This window comes from Pelophylax lessonae (genome assembly GCF_965119305.1).
Source record: "Pelophylax lessonae genome assembly, chromosome: 7".
Lineage (NCBI taxonomy): Eukaryota > Metazoa > Chordata > Amphibia > Anura > Ranidae > Pelophylax > Pelophylax lessonae.
Window position 1 is genome coordinate 240,866,120 of NC_138774.1, and position 15,312 is coordinate 240,881,431.

The window sequence follows — 15,312 nt, forward strand, 5'->3', positions numbered from 1 at the left end:
CTCATCCAAGAAGACAAATCGATTCCAGAGCGCCCAAATTATTTCATATTAATCCCTACTGCCTTGGGAAGACAGGGCTAGGTCTTTCAACGCCTCCACAGATCTAACCTTATTCAACCACATAGCTATGGAGGGGGTTGGGGCAGCACTCTTCCAACATAGACTAATACAGGCTTTGGCAGCGTTGAGATTGTGCAAGATAGATTTTTTGTATTTCTTAACTGAAATTGGTGAACAATGTAATAAGAAAGCCGGGTCATCCGACACTGGGAAGTCTGTGAACATTTGGGTGATCCGCCTCACCTATGACCAAAAAGGAGTCCGTTTCGAGCAGCTCCAGAAAATATGAAGCATAGTGCCTTGTTCCTTCCCGCATTTCCAGCAACGATCCGAGACTTCCAGGAAAAATCTACAGAGGGCAGTGGGTGTATAGTACCAGTGGTGTAGTAACTTGTAATTCATCTCCTGAATGCGCGTGCAGATGGAGGTTTTAAGGGCTAGGAGGTCCTATTCAGAGCCCTCTCCCACTTGGTCAGACCCGGCAGGAGGGGCGGGCCGGCCGAGGAGAAGGAAGGGCGAGCTGTCATAAGAGCAGAAGGGGGCGGGGCGGGCCGAGGAGAAGGGAGAACGAGCGAGCGCAGTCATCGAAAGTCCCCCCTCTGCCGAGACGTGTGACGTCTGTCATAGGCGGGACTTCCGATGACGCGCTCGCTCGTTCTCCCTTCTCCTCGGCCCGGCCCGCCCCCTTCTGCTCTTATGACAGCTCGTCCTTCCTTCTCCTCGGCCGGCCAGCCCCTTCTGTTCTCTGCACTGCTTCCTGGACTTTTTTCCTGGACAAGCTGGTCTAAACTGTTTCCTTTATGAAATGCTTCAGTGTCTCGAAGTGCTGTATGAAGGGTATGTACTAGCTTCAGCTACAGAATGCTGGGCTCCGGCTGTGAGACAGACTTCCCGTTTTACACACGGAACAGTGCAGAATTGGTCTGTGTGGCACTGTGAATACAAAGCTTCCTCTGATTGGGATGATCAGGGAGCATGTCATCAGCCCACCTCTCTGGCTCAGCCAATTAGAGGAGGTTTTTTAGTCATTGGCCGAATACAAATCTCCCTATGAATGAAGAGAGTGCCACTCAGATCAACTCTGTATTGTTCCGTGCGTGAGACGGAAATCTGTCTCACAGCCAGAACCCAGCATTCTGTACTGTGTGTGTAGCTGAAGCTACATACACTTCATACAGTGCTTAGAGACACTGCAGCAGTTAGTTAAGGAAACAATTTGTGTGGACCAGCTTGGTCCAAATTAACTATTTTAAAGTGACAGAAAACATGGAAATCAGCTTTAACTTGTGATTGTAAAGACTCGATTATTTTTTTTTTCTATTAAAATAACAAAACATGTCATACTTGCTCTGTGCAGAGAAGCCCAGATCCTCCTCTTCTTGGGTCCCTTTTCTGTACTCCTGGCCTCTCCCTCCTGTTGAGTGCCACCACAGCTAGCAGCTTGCTATAGGGGCACCTGAGCCAAGCTGCAGCTCTGTGTATTCATTCAGACATGGAGCTGCCATTTGCCCCCCTTCCTCCTGATTGGCTGAGTTTGACTGCACCAGGAGCCAATGGCACCACTGCTGTCTCTCAACCAATCAGGAGAGAGTGTTCGGATGGCTGAGACACTCCTAGACATCGCTGGATAGCGAGGGGACTCAGGTTAGTATTGGTGGGGCTGAGGGGGGCTGCTGCACACAGTAGGCTTTTTATCTTAATGCATAGAATGCATTCGAATAAAAAAAAAAAAACCTTCAGACTTTCCAACCACTTTAAACCTTTATCATGCATGCACTTTAATATAAAAAATATATTTCTCTTACGTCCTCCGACAGTCGCCGCCTCTTCATATTCGTCACATATGGGGTATTAGACTTTGCTCCGAAGGAGTAGCTAGGCAACAGAATATGTTAACAATAAAGCTTTAACATATCCCACCCTCAAGGGGTGGTCCCCTCAGTCAATACCCTCCTACTTCCTGCAACCATATCTCAGTTTTAATGTCTAGCTTGTCAGGAGTGGCTGGCTCTCTCTGTGCTGGGACTTTCTGTCCCAGACTCTTTCTTCTTTTTAATATTTTGTTTGAGTTTTCTCTCTATCTTTACTTAGCTGTTATTTTTGTCAGCATTAGTTAGTTCTTCGTACGAAGAGGATCATGCGGACTGGGTCTCGGGCTGATCCCCCTGGTCGCAGGTCGTGGGTCAGTGGCTTCCCAGTCTGCCATCGAGCGTTCAGCCAGGTAACGCTCCTGGCACAGTGAACGACCCATCCCTGTTCGGTGCAGGGATGATTGGTGAGGTGGCTACCTCACCGGACGCTGTGCGGTTTCTTAACCTCCATTGTGTGCGTCTTGAATTGCGACTCTCCCTGCCTCATGTGCAGCGGTTTGTTCGCCTGTGCGGGTTCCCCACGCCATGTGAGGTAAGTGTATTTATGTGGGGACCTGTCTGTCTGGGGGGGTCTCAGTCTGGGACTGTGTAACCTGCCTTTAATCACACTGCTTGTCTCCCTATCTCTCGGCTGCATGCTGTGGGCTGCAAGGGGGGGGGGGGAGCTGTATGACACTGTGTGTGTCAGGCTGGGCAGTGTGAGAAGCTGTGTGCTGTGGGGCATGTTTTTTCTTGGCATGTTTGGGCATATACAGCGATCGCTGCGGCGATCTAACATGTATCCTTATATTGGGATGTAATGTGTGTGTTTTTTATGCACTGTGGAGCGGCGTTTTCGGCGCCAAACGACGCCATTTTACCGGCGCCCGCTCCGGCCGCATGGTTTACATGCACGGCGGCCATTTTCTTGTAGCCTCCATAGGCTTACATAGAGCGCCCTGGCAGCATCACTTCCTCTTTCCAGGAACACCGATCGAGGCAGCAGCAGCAGCGGGGTCTCCTCAGGTTTTATCCTTCTGTTCTTGCTATCCATTGCCTGTATTCAGTTTGTATATTCCCTGTGGGGGTCTTATTGTGCCTGAGTGTGGTGCGGTGGGCTGCGCTTGCCGCGCTTGCTAAAAGGGGGCAGTTAACCCTTGGTTGTCTGGCATTACAGGGGCAATGGATTCTCAGGAGGGCAAGTTTCCTACAGTATTGGTGGAAAACCAGGGGACCGCTGTTTCCCCCCCAGGGGGGGATTTAGCCACTATTGTGGCTGGCCTTGCTGCCCAGGTGCAAATGCTGGTGGCTGCTCAATCTACTAAACGGCCCAGAGTTGCTCTGTCCTCTGATTCTGAGGGTGAAGGTGATGGGGCTGTTCTGGCAGGGACCTCCTTATCGGGGTCCCGCTCCTCTCTTGATCTAGTGGGGTCTGAGGTAGAGGCTGAAGTTGAGGGGGTTGATAATTCTCCCCCTGGCTCGCCTGAAGAGCTTGCAATCATGGATGAGTTGATTGCTTCCATTAAGCAGACGCTACGTTTGCAGGACGAAGTGTGTCCCCCCGCTGCCTTGGCGGCTTATGGGACGCAGAGGAAACGCAGGACGCCGCAGGTTTTTCCCTGCAATGCTGATTTTCAGCGCGCTGTTAAGGATCAATGGCGCGATCTGCGCAAGCCTTTTGCAGTACCAAGTAAATTCAAGCTGCGTTATCCTTTCTCGCCTGCCACTGATGAACGGTGGTGTGTGCCTCCACCAGTGGATCATGCAATTGCGGTTTTGAACAAAGCCACTGCGATTCCTGCAGAGGGTTCCCCTGTTTTCCGTGATGCCACGGATAGGAGACTGGAGTCTCTTGCCCGTCATACTTATTCTGTTACGGGTTCTATGCTTAAGGCTCTGTTTGCTTCTTCCATGGCGGCCCAGGCGATCGCAAGTTGGACGCAGATGCTTTAGGCGCGTCCTAGTGGCCGATTCGGCCTCGGCGGCGACCCTGGATATGGTGGATCAGATCCACCAGGGTGTCATGTATCTGTGTGATGCGGACCTGGACCTGATTCCGTTGGCTGCACGTGTGCACAGCGTGGCGGTGTTGTCTCGCCGCCTGGTTTGGTTGAAATGTTGGTCGGTGGACCAATCTTCCCGTAAGACCTTAGCCAATCTGCCTTATGATGGGTCTCGCCTTTTTGGGGAGTCCCTGGATGTGTTGATTAAGGGGATCACCGGGGGTAAGAGCACTCTCTTGCCCCATTTCCCCAAGGCTAAGGGGGCTTCTGGGAAGGAGCATGCTAATTTTCGGCCCCCTCAGGGGTCCTTTCGTGCCTTTCGGCCGCACTACAAGGGCAAACCGTTCAAAGGCCAAGGCTCTCAGAAGAAGCCCTGGTCTGGGAAACAGAAGTCCGGCCAATCCGGACCTGCAGCCCATAACAGTTCGGCCTGAAGGGGCGCCCTCACCCAGTTTTGGGGTGGGGGGACGCTTGCTCGGTTTTCTTCAGCCCTGGTTGGCCCGTGTGCGGGACAGATGGGTTCTGGAAATCGTTCGATCTGGTTACAAGATCGAGTTTCTCTCTCAGCCGGAGAGCAGATTTTTTCCCTCAAATCTTCAACTGTCTCCAGAGCGCCTGCGGGATCTGCACCTGGCGGTGCGGGATCTAAGGGCTCAGGGAGTGGTGGTTCCGGTGCCTCATCGGGACAGATTTCGGGGGTTTTATTCCAATCTGTTCACCGTGCCCAGGAAGGAGGGCAAGGTTCGTCCGATTCTGGACTTGAAGGCTCTGAACCGCTCTGTGCGGGTTCGCAAGTTCCACATGGAATCCCTGCGCTCGGTGGTGGCTGCCCTCGTTCCGGGGGAATTCATGGCCTCCATCGATTTGAAGGATGCGTACCTTCACATCCCCATATTCGAGTTTCATCAGAGATACCTTCGATTTGCCATTGCGGAGGATCACTACCAGTTCGTGGCGTTGCCCTTTGGTCTCGCCTCGGCTCCGCGGGTCTTCACCAAGGTGCTTGCACCGGTTCTGGCATTATTGAGGGCCCAGGGCATTTCTGTCCTGGGGTATCTGGACGACATTCTGGTTCGGTCTGCGACCAGTCAGGGTCTGGAGGAGGACCTGTCTGTCACGATGCAAACTCTGCAGGAGTTTGGTTGGACGATAAATGTTCCAAAGTCGACACTGAGTCCGTCGGTTCGTCTCCCCTATCTGGGAATGATACTGGACTCGGTGCAGGCGAAGGTCTTCCTGCCGGAAGACAAACTCAGGACTCTTCAGGAGGAAGTCAGGTCCCTCAGGGACGTTCCGCACTCGTCTCTGCGGACGTGTATGAGATGTCTGGGATTGATGGTCTCGGCCTTCGAGGCGATTTCCTTTCACGCAGTTTCACACGCGGGGTCTCCAAGCGGAGATCCTGTCCAGGTGGGACGGGCGACCTCAATCTCTGGATCTTCAGATCTCGTTGAGTCATCGCACCAGGGAAAACCTTCTGTGGTGGCTCCAGTCCCCGTTGGTGTCCGGGGGCAAGTCGTTTCGTCCGATCTCGTGGACGGTAATCACCACGGATGCCAGCCTGTCGGGCTGGGGTGGTGTTCTGGGCGTTCTGTCCGCCCAGGGGACCTGGTCGGAGGGGGAGTCTTCCCTCCCGATCAACATTCTGGAATTGCGTGCGATAAGGCTCTGTCTTCATCGCTGGACGGACCGGCTGCAGGGCTGCCCGGTTCGGGTGCAGACGGACAATGCCACGGCGGTGGCCTACATCAACCACCAAGGGGGCACCAGGAGTGCCCGAGCGGCTCGAGAAGTGGCCGACATTCTATCTTGGGCCGAGACTCATGTCCCGGCGATAACGGCGGTTCACATTCCGGGAGTGGAGAACTGGCAGGCGGACTATCTGAGTCGCCAGACCCTGGATCAGGGGGAATGGTCTCTCCACCCGGCTGTCTTCCAGATGTTGTGCGCGAAGTGGGGTCTTCCAGATGTGGACCTGTTCGCGTCTCGCCTCAACTACAAGGTGAAGAGGTTCGTGGCAAGGACGCGCGACCCTCGGGCAGACGCGTCGGACGCGTTAGTGGCCCCGTGGCATCAGTACAGGCTGATGTACGCGTTTCCACCGATTCAGTTGCTGTCCAGGTTCCTTCGCAGGTTACACTCGGAACGCAGCACGGTGATTCTTGTGGCACCGGACTGGCCTCGCCGGTCCTGGTACGCAGACCTCGTGAATCTGGCGGTCGACGCCCCTTGGCGTCTGCCTCTTCGAGACGATCTACTGTCTCAAGGACCGATTTACCATCCTGCTTTACAGTTGCTGGCTTTGACGGCCTGGCTGTTGAGACCGAGGTCCTGAAGGAGAAGGGTCTCTCTCCAGAGGTCGTTCATACTTTGATCAACGCGAGGAAGTCTTCCTCGGGGAAGGTTTATTACCGTACTTGGAAGGCCTATTTTGCCTGGTGTGAGTCCAGGGGGTTTTCACCCCGCACGTACTCGGTTTCCCGTGTGCTGTCTTTCCTTCAGACGGGTGTCGATCAGCGTTTGGCGCTGGCTACGATAAAGGGTCAGGTGTCTGCGCTGGCCGTTCTGTTTCAACGTCCCGTGGCTTCCAACTCCTTGGTTGGCACCTTTATTCAGGGTGTGCAGCATCTGGTTCCTCCTAGGAGGGATCCTTTGCCCCCTTGGGACTTGAATCTCGTTCTATCTGTATTACAACGTGCTCCTTTTGAACAGATCAGGGAGATCTCGTTGTCTATGTTGTCCAAAAAGGTCGCCTTTTTGGTGGCGATCACTTCGGCTCGCAGAGTGTCGGAACTGGCGGCTTTGTCCTGCAAGTCTCCGTACCTGGTTGTTCATTTGGATAAGGTGGTCTTGCGACCTAATCCTTCTTTTCTGCCGAAACGAGTTTCAGAATTCCATCTTAACGAGGATATTGTTTTGCCTTCGTTGTGCACGAAGCCTAAACATCCAAAGGAGATGAGATTGCACTCTCTGGATGTTGTTCGGGCGATAAGGGTTTACCTTAAATCGACTGAGTCTTTTCGTAAGACGGACTCCTTGTTTGTTCGTTCTTCCAGAGGGTCCTCGGAAGGGCATGGCGGCTTCGGCCTCTACCATCGCCAAATGGATCAGGCAGACCATTGAACAGGCCTATGCCTTGCAGGGGAAGGTTCCCCCTGTGCCTGTGAAGGCGCACTCTACTAGATCTCTGAGTACGTCTTGGGCCTGCCGTCATGGGGCTTCTGTAGCCCAGGTGTGTAAGGCGGCGACTTGGTCGACCGTGCACACTTTCACAAAATTCTACAAAGTAGATGTTCAGGCATCGGCGGATGCTTCCTTTGGCCGCAAGGTTCTTAGTGCGGCTGTTCCCTAGGGCCCCTTGTTGGGGACTCCTGGCTGTTGGGATTGTTTTTTGTATCCCCTGGGTTTTTTGTCTTTTCCTGGGTTGTTGCTCCTGTTGAGCACTTATTTTTGCTGTTGCCCAGCTGGGTTCCTTCCTTTGGTAAGGTTCCTTTCTTTGATGTGGAGACTGCGTTGCCTTTCGGCGCGGATGCGTTTCCCACCCCTCATGTTTGCACTGCTTTGGGACGTCCCCATATGTGACGAATATGAAGAGGCGGCGACTGTCGGAGGACGTAAGAGAAAACGGAATTTTTGTAAAATCTTACCTGTAAAATTCCTTTCTCTGAGTCCTCCGACAGTCGCCGCCCCCGCCCCTCTTTTGGGGTTTGAATGTATACTCTACTGCTATTCCACTAAAACTGAGATATGGTTGCAGGAAGTAGGAGGGTATTGACTGAGGGGACCACCCCTTGAGGGTGGGATATGTTAAAGCTTTATTGTTAACATATTCTGTTGCCTAGCTACTCCTTCGGAGCAAAGTCTAATACCCCATATGTGACGAATATGAAGAGGCGGCGACTGTCGGAGGACTCAGAGAAAGGAATTTTACAGGTAAGATTTTACAAAAATTCCGTTATTTAATGCTATGCCCACTTTTATTTTTATATATATTTTTTTATTCAATTAGGGATAACAAATCCAAGGAGCTTGATAGCCATTGCACTAAAAAAAAGAAAATGAAAGAAACTTAGGCTGGCCATACACGATTCGAATCTTGCCCAGTTTGGCAAAAATGGGCCGAGATTCGAACTGTTAATGAGCAGGCTGATTTTACCAGGTTGATCAAACAACTTGAATACAACCAGACTGCCGGATTCTCGAGCCATCAGTGCTAGCAGCTGCTATAGCTGCTAGCAAAATTCATGGTCTTTCGTGTTAAGAGAAGACAATTGCAGATCCTCCTGTCAACACTTAGTGTTGATGTGGAAATCATGCACATTTATTTCTTGTAACCTGTGATGTGTATCCCCTGAGATCAGTCACTTCACTGGGTATAGGTATGGGTTTCCAACCACTTCTAGGGAAGTACATTTACTGTTTTGGAAGATTTCTTCTGTGACTGTACTACCAGCAAATATAACATGCCCCACCTGGAAACACTGCAAAAAGATAAAGCTCAAAGTTAAACTGCAGAAATTGATTTTCATATTTTCATCCGGTCCAATGTATGCAATTCTAAATCTGAATAAGCCCACATTTTGCTTGTTTGGTAACGCCTAATGCCCATTACATTTTTTTCTCTCTCCTAGTGTTGAAGCCTCTCCAGCTGAGTGCTGTCAACATGCCAAGCTCCTGGAGGACACCCAGTTTGTGGATGGTTACAAACATCTAGGATTTCAGGAGACCACATACGGTGAATTTCTCAATCGACTACGAGAAAATCCACGGCTCATTGCATCATGTCTGGTGGCTGGAGAGAAACTCAACCAAGAAAATGCTCAGAGTGTCATACACACCGTGTTCACCTCTCTTTATGGCAACTGCATTATGCAGGAGGATGAGAGCTATCTGTTACAGGTTTTACGGTATTTAATAGAGTTTGAACTGAAGGAAAGCGATAACCCTCGTCGTTTGCTTCGGAAAGGGACTTGTGCCTTCAGCATCATCTTCAAACTTTTTTCCGAAGGACTTTTCTCAGCTAAACTCTTCTTAACTGCAACTTTACATGAACCTATTATGCAGCTGTTGGTAGAGGATGAGGATCACCTGGAGACTGATCCAAGCAAGCTAACGGAGAGGTTCTCTCCAGCCCAACAAGAGAAGCTGTTTGGGGAGAAGGGAAGTGACCGTTTTAGGCAGAAGGTCCAGGAGATGGTTGAAACCAATGAAGCTAAGCTGGTTGCACTGGTTAATAAATTTATTGGTTATTTAAAGCACAACACTTATTGCTTCCCGCACAGCTTGAGGTGGATTGTCTCCCAAATGTATAAAACACTTTCTTGCGTGGAAGGATTGGATGTTGGTGAAGTGAGATCTATGTGCACTGATCTACTGCTGACTTGTTTCATCTGTCCCGCAATTGTTAACCCTGAGCAGTATGGGATAATCTCAGATGCACCTATCAACGAAGTGGCAAGATTCAACCTAATGCAGGTATGGGACATTTAAAGAGCTATGAATAGACAATTTTTGTATCAAAACTCATAAACCTTGTGCTGGTGAAATCCTAATCTCCCCGTTAACATTGTAAACTGGCATACTGTTGTGCTCATAAGTCATAAGTTTCCATACCCTGGCAGAATTTATGATTTCTCGGCCATGTTTCAGAGAATATGAATAACACAAAAACTTTTCTTTCACTCATGGTTAGTGTTTGGCTGAAGCCATTTTTTATCAATCAACTGTGTTTACTCTATGTTGTCATTAGGATTTAAAAAAAACATTTTTAACATTTAACATCAATGAGAGCTTGAAGTCTTTTGTGGTATTTGTGGATGAGGCTCTTTATCTTCTCTAGGGATGCACCGAAATTTCGGCCACCGAAAATGAGCCTATCCCATTTCGGCCGATAATGGGTTAACAATGCCGAAATTAATGGCTGCCGCCTCTCAATGACGTCCCTACTACTACGATGTGGCCGGAAGCCCGCCTCTCAATGACGTCCCTACTACTACTACGATGTGTGTATGAATGAAGTGTCACACCGGGCAGGAGGGCGGGCGAGCGGCCGCTAATAGATATAACTATGTGAGCCTTCACTTCACTGTCAGCGGGACTGTGTGTGAATGAACTGACCTGAAACCCGGGCGGGGGGAGCGGCCGCTAATAGCTGTACCTATGTGAGCCTTTCACTTCCCTGTCAGGCATGTATCTCCGCTGACAGGGAGGTGAAGCGCTCACATAGTTATAGTTATTAGCGGCCGCTCCCCCCGCCCTCCCGCCCGGTGTCAGGTCAGTTCATTCACACACAGTCCCGCTGACAGTGAAGTGAAGGCTCACATAGTTATATCTATTAGCGGCCGCTCGCCCGCCCTCCTGCCCGGTATGACACTTCATTCATACACACATCGTAGTAGTGACATCACCGGGAGGCGGGCCGCCGGCCAGAGACGCTTCTTTTGAATGAAGGACACCGGAGGAGCACTCGTCAGAGTGACAGTAAGGAGATTGAATCGTTGGGGTGGGGAGGGGCGCTGAGGCAGTGGGGGGGGGGGGGAGGGGCGGGGCGCTGAGGCAGTGGGGGGGGGGGGAGCTGAGGCGAGCTTATCATTGGTATTAGTATTATGCAGCATGAGGGGGTTAACCACTTTACAACCGGAGGATTTTGCTGTCTTACGTCCAGACCACTTTTTGTGCTTCGGCACTGTGCGACTTTAACTGACAATTGTGCGGTCATGCAATGTGGTACCCAAACAAAATTTACGTCCTTTTTTTCCCACAAACAGAGCTTTCTTTTGGTGGTATTTGATCACCTCTGCGCTTTTTATTTTTTGCGATATTAATAAAAAAAGAGCGAAAATTTTGCAAAAAAATGAAATTTTCAACTTTGTCTTTTAAAAAATATCCAATATACTCAATTTATGTCATATTTTTTGGCCAAAATATATTTAGCTACATGTCTTTGACAAAAAAAAATTCAATGAGCGTATTTTTATTGGTTTGCGCAAAAGTTATAGCGTCTACAAACTATGGTGTAAATACTGAAATTTTACGCAGCTTTAATTTCTGACTGCCTATCTCAATTCATGAAGTGCTAAAATGGCAGGGCAGTACAAGACCCCCCCAAATTACCACTTTTTGGAAAGTAGACATCCTAAGGAATGTTCTGAGATGCATGTTGAGCTCATTGAATATTTAATTTTTTTGTCACAGGTGTTTGAAAAATGAATAAAAAAAAAAAAAATTTTTTTTTTAACACAAAGTTGTCACTAAAAGATAAATTTCTCACACATGCCATGGGTATATGTGTAATTACACCCCAAAATATATTCTGCTGCTTCTCCTGAGTACAGGGATACCACATATGTGAGACTTTTTGGGAGCCTAGCTGTGTACGGGACCCCGAAAATCAATCTCCATCTTTAGGTTTTCTAATGGCGTAAATTGCTGATTTTACTCCTCACTACCCATCACAGTTTCGGAGGCCCTGAAATTTCAAGATAGCACAAAACCCCCCAAATGACCCCATTTTGCAAAGTAGACACCCCAAGCTATTTGCTGAGAGGCATGGTGAGTCCATGGAATATTTTATATTTTGCCACAAGTTTTGGGAAAATTACAATTTTTTTTTTTTTTTAACACAAAGTTGTCACTAAAAGATAAATTTCTCACACATGACATGGGTATATGTGGAATGACACCCCAAAATACATTCTGCCGCTTCTCCTCAGTATGGGGATACCCCATGTGTGAGACTTTTTGGGAGCCTAGCTGTGTACGGGACCCCGAAAATGAATCTCCATCTTTAGGTTTTCTAATGGCGTAAATTGTTGATTTCACTCCTGACTACCCATCACAGTTTCGGAGGCCCTGAAATTTAAACATAGCACAAAACCCCCCCAAATGACCCCATTTTGCAAAGTAGACACCCCAAGCTATTTGCTGAGAGGCATGGTGAGTCCATGGAATATTTTATATTTTGCCACAAGTTCCGGGAAATATATTATTATTATTTTTTTTTTTGTTTTTTTACACAAAGTTGTCACTAAATGATATATTGCTCACACATGCCATGGGTATATGTGAAATGACACCCCAAAATACATTCTGCTGCTTCTCCTGAGTACAGGGATACCACATGTGTGAGACTTTTTTGCAGTCTAGCCGAGTACAGGTCCTCGAAAGCCAACCTCCACTTTCAGGCTTTCCAAGGGCGTAAATTGTTGATTTCACTCCTGACTACCTATCACAGTTTCGGAGGCCATGAAATGCCAAGACAGCACAACCCCCCTCCAAATGACCCCTTTTCGGAAAGTAGACACCCTAAGCTATTTGCAGAGAGGCATGTTGGGTGTTTTGCAGATCTCACTTTTTGTCACAAAGTTTTGGAATTTGAAAAAAGAGGAAAAAAAATGCATTTTCCTGTTTTTTCTTCATTTTCCAAAAAAAATGAGAGATGCAAAATACTCACCATGCCTCTCAGCAAATAGATTAGAGTGTCTACTTTGCAAAATGAGGTCATTTTGGGGGGTTTTGTGCCATCTTGGCGTTTCATGGCCTTCAAAAGTGTGATAGGTAGTAAGGAGTGAGATCAACAATTTACGCCCTTAGAAAGCCTGAAGGTGGGGAGTGGTTTTCCGGGTCCTGTACGCGGCTAGACTGCAAAAAAGTCTCACACATGGGGTATCCTTGTACTCAGGAGAAGCAGCAGAATGTATTTTGGGGTGTCATTTCACATATACCCATGGCATGTGTGAGCATTATATCATTTACTGACAACTTTGTGTAAAAAAAAAAAAAAAAAAAAAAAAATAATAATTTTCCTGAAACTTGTGGCAAAATATAAAATATTCCATGGACTCATCATGCCTCTCATCTAATAGCTTGGAGTGTCTACTTTGCAAAATGGGGTCATTTGGGGGGGTTTTGTGCCATTTTGGCATTTCATGGCCTTCAAAAGTGTGATAGGTAGTAAGGAGTGAGATCAACAATTTACGCCCTTAGAAAGCCTGAAGGTGGGGAGTGGTTTTCCGGGTCCTGTACGCGGCTAGACTGCAAAAAAGTCTCACACATGGGGTATCCTTGTACTCAGGAGAAGCAGCAGAATGTATTTTGGGGTGTCATTTCACATATACCCATGGCTTGTGTGAGCATTATATCATTTACTGACAACTTTGTGTAAAAAAAAAAAAAAAAAAAAATAATAATAATTTTCCTGAAACTTGTGGCAAAATATAACATATTCCATGGACTCATCATGCCTCTCATCTAATAGCTTGGAGAGTCTACTTTGCAAAATGGGGTCATTTGGGGGGGTTTTGTGCCATTTTGGCATTTCATGGCCTTCAAAAGTGTGATAGGTAGTAAGGAGTGAGATCAACAATTTACGCCCTTAGAAAGCCAGAAGGTGCGGATTGGTTTTCCGGGTCCTGTATGCGGCTAGACTGACAAAAAGTCTCACACATGGGGTATCCCTGTACTCCGGAGAAGCAGCAGAATGTATTTTGGGGTGTCATTTCACATATACCCATGGCATGCGTGAGCAATATATTATTTAGTGACAACTTTGTGTAAAAAAAAAAAAAAAAAAAAACAAATTGTCATTTTCCTGAAACTTAGGGCAAAATATAAAATACTCCATGGACTCAATATGCCTCTCAGCAAATAGCTTTGGGTGTCTACTTTCCAAAAAGGGGTAATTTGGGGGGTGTTTGAACAGTCCTGGCATTTTATGCTCAATTTTAGCAACACATCACCCACTCTTCTAACCACTTGAAAACCAAGCCTTTTCTGTGAGTTTTTGTTTACATGAAAAAATATTTTTTTTTCACAAGAAAATTACTTTGAACCCCCAAACATTATATATTTTTTTAAAGCAGAGGCCCTACAGAACAAAATGGTGGATGTTGCAATTTTTTTTGTTACACGGTATTTGCGCACACATTTTCCAAACGCAATTTTTGCGTAAAAAAACACTTTTTTTATTTTTAATGCAGAAATACACTATATAATTCCAAATTGTTTGGTAAAATTTAAAAGATGATCTTATGCCGAGTTCATAGACACCTAACATGACATGCTTTAAAAATTGCGCACGCCCGTGCCGCGGCAACAAACTACGTACGGTTTTAAAAGCCTTTAAAAGTCTTTACAGGTTACCACTTTGGACTTACAGAGGAGGTCTACCACAACAATTACTGCCCTCGACCTGGCGTTCACGGCGATACCTCACATGCATGCTGAAATTGCGGTTTACATATGACACTAGACCAACGCTTGTGCGCGCATTTGCGCGCAAGCACGGGGGGACAGGGGGGCTTGATTTTTTTTTTTGTTTTTTTTTTTTTTTAATTTGCTTTCTTATGTTATTTTGACACCTTTTCTTTCATTTTTTTTTCTTTAATCATTTTTATTGTTATCACGGTGAATTTAAATTTCCTCTATGATAGCAATCTGTAGTGACAGGTACTCTTTTTAAAAAAAATTGGGGTCTTTTATACTCTAGATCTTTCCTCTGACCTTAACGCATCTGACCATACCAAAATTGGTGTGATAAAATACTTTCCCAATTTCCCAATGGCGCTGTTTATTTCTGGCGAAACAGAAGTTATGAAATGCTCGTAGCCTCCGGCATCTTAGGCCATAGAGATGATTGGAGCCATTCTCATCTCCAATCAGCTCTATGGTTAGATAATTGAACCACCGGCTGCACTCTCGGGTTAACCGGTGGGACAGGAGAGCCCGAGAAAAACCGTGGAAGGCAGCGGAAGGCGGCAGGAGGGGGGGGGGGGAGTCCCCTCCCACTGCATGTAAAAGCAGTCTAGCGGCCAATTATCCGCTAGGATTGCTTTTACATGTAAGCCGACCGCTTGCTGTAAAAAACGATACCAAGATGATGCCTAAATCTACAGGCATCATCCTGGTATAACCACTCAAAGTCCAGCAACGTACCAGTACATTGCTGGTCTTTGTTTGGCATATAGGTTTTTTTTTTTTCATGCAGCCTGTGGGCTGAACGAAAAAAAAGAGAACCTATCAGAAATCAGCACAGGAATAATGCGTAGTATTACTCATCATTAACCGCCCAAACAACCACCCACTGAATTTAATGATGGGTATACACGACACTATCCACGTATACCAAAATAGGATTTTAACTGCAGTGCTGAAATCAGAAAATCACCACAGCTGCTATCAGCAAAGGTATCCATATATGCTGAGCGCAAACGCTGTTTGTGTCAGAATATATAAAATCAATGCATGGTAGCCGACGAGGGACCTGCAAGAGAAACAGGTCACAAAAGAATGAAAAAACAAACAAAGTACATTAAAAAAAAGTACATTAGGAAGAGTAGGACATATAAAATGACTGACACAACAAAAGTTTTTGGATTCTCATCATTAACCGCCCAAACAAC

At 47.3% G+C, this 15,312-nt stretch overlaps 1 protein-coding gene across 1 annotated transcript in view; it reads left to right on the forward strand.

Moving 5' to 3' along the window:
• The window catches only part of GAPVD1 (GTPase activating protein and VPS9 domains 1), a 284,263-nt gene that overhangs the window by 70,445 nt on the left and 198,506 nt on the right, over positions 1-15,312 (forward strand). The window contains exon 3 of the mRNA XM_082263589.1: positions 8,545-9,388. Coding sequence (XP_082119715.1) covers positions 8,545-9,388 — 844 coding nt within the window. The remainder of the gene's footprint in view (positions 1-8,544; positions 9,389-15,312) is intronic.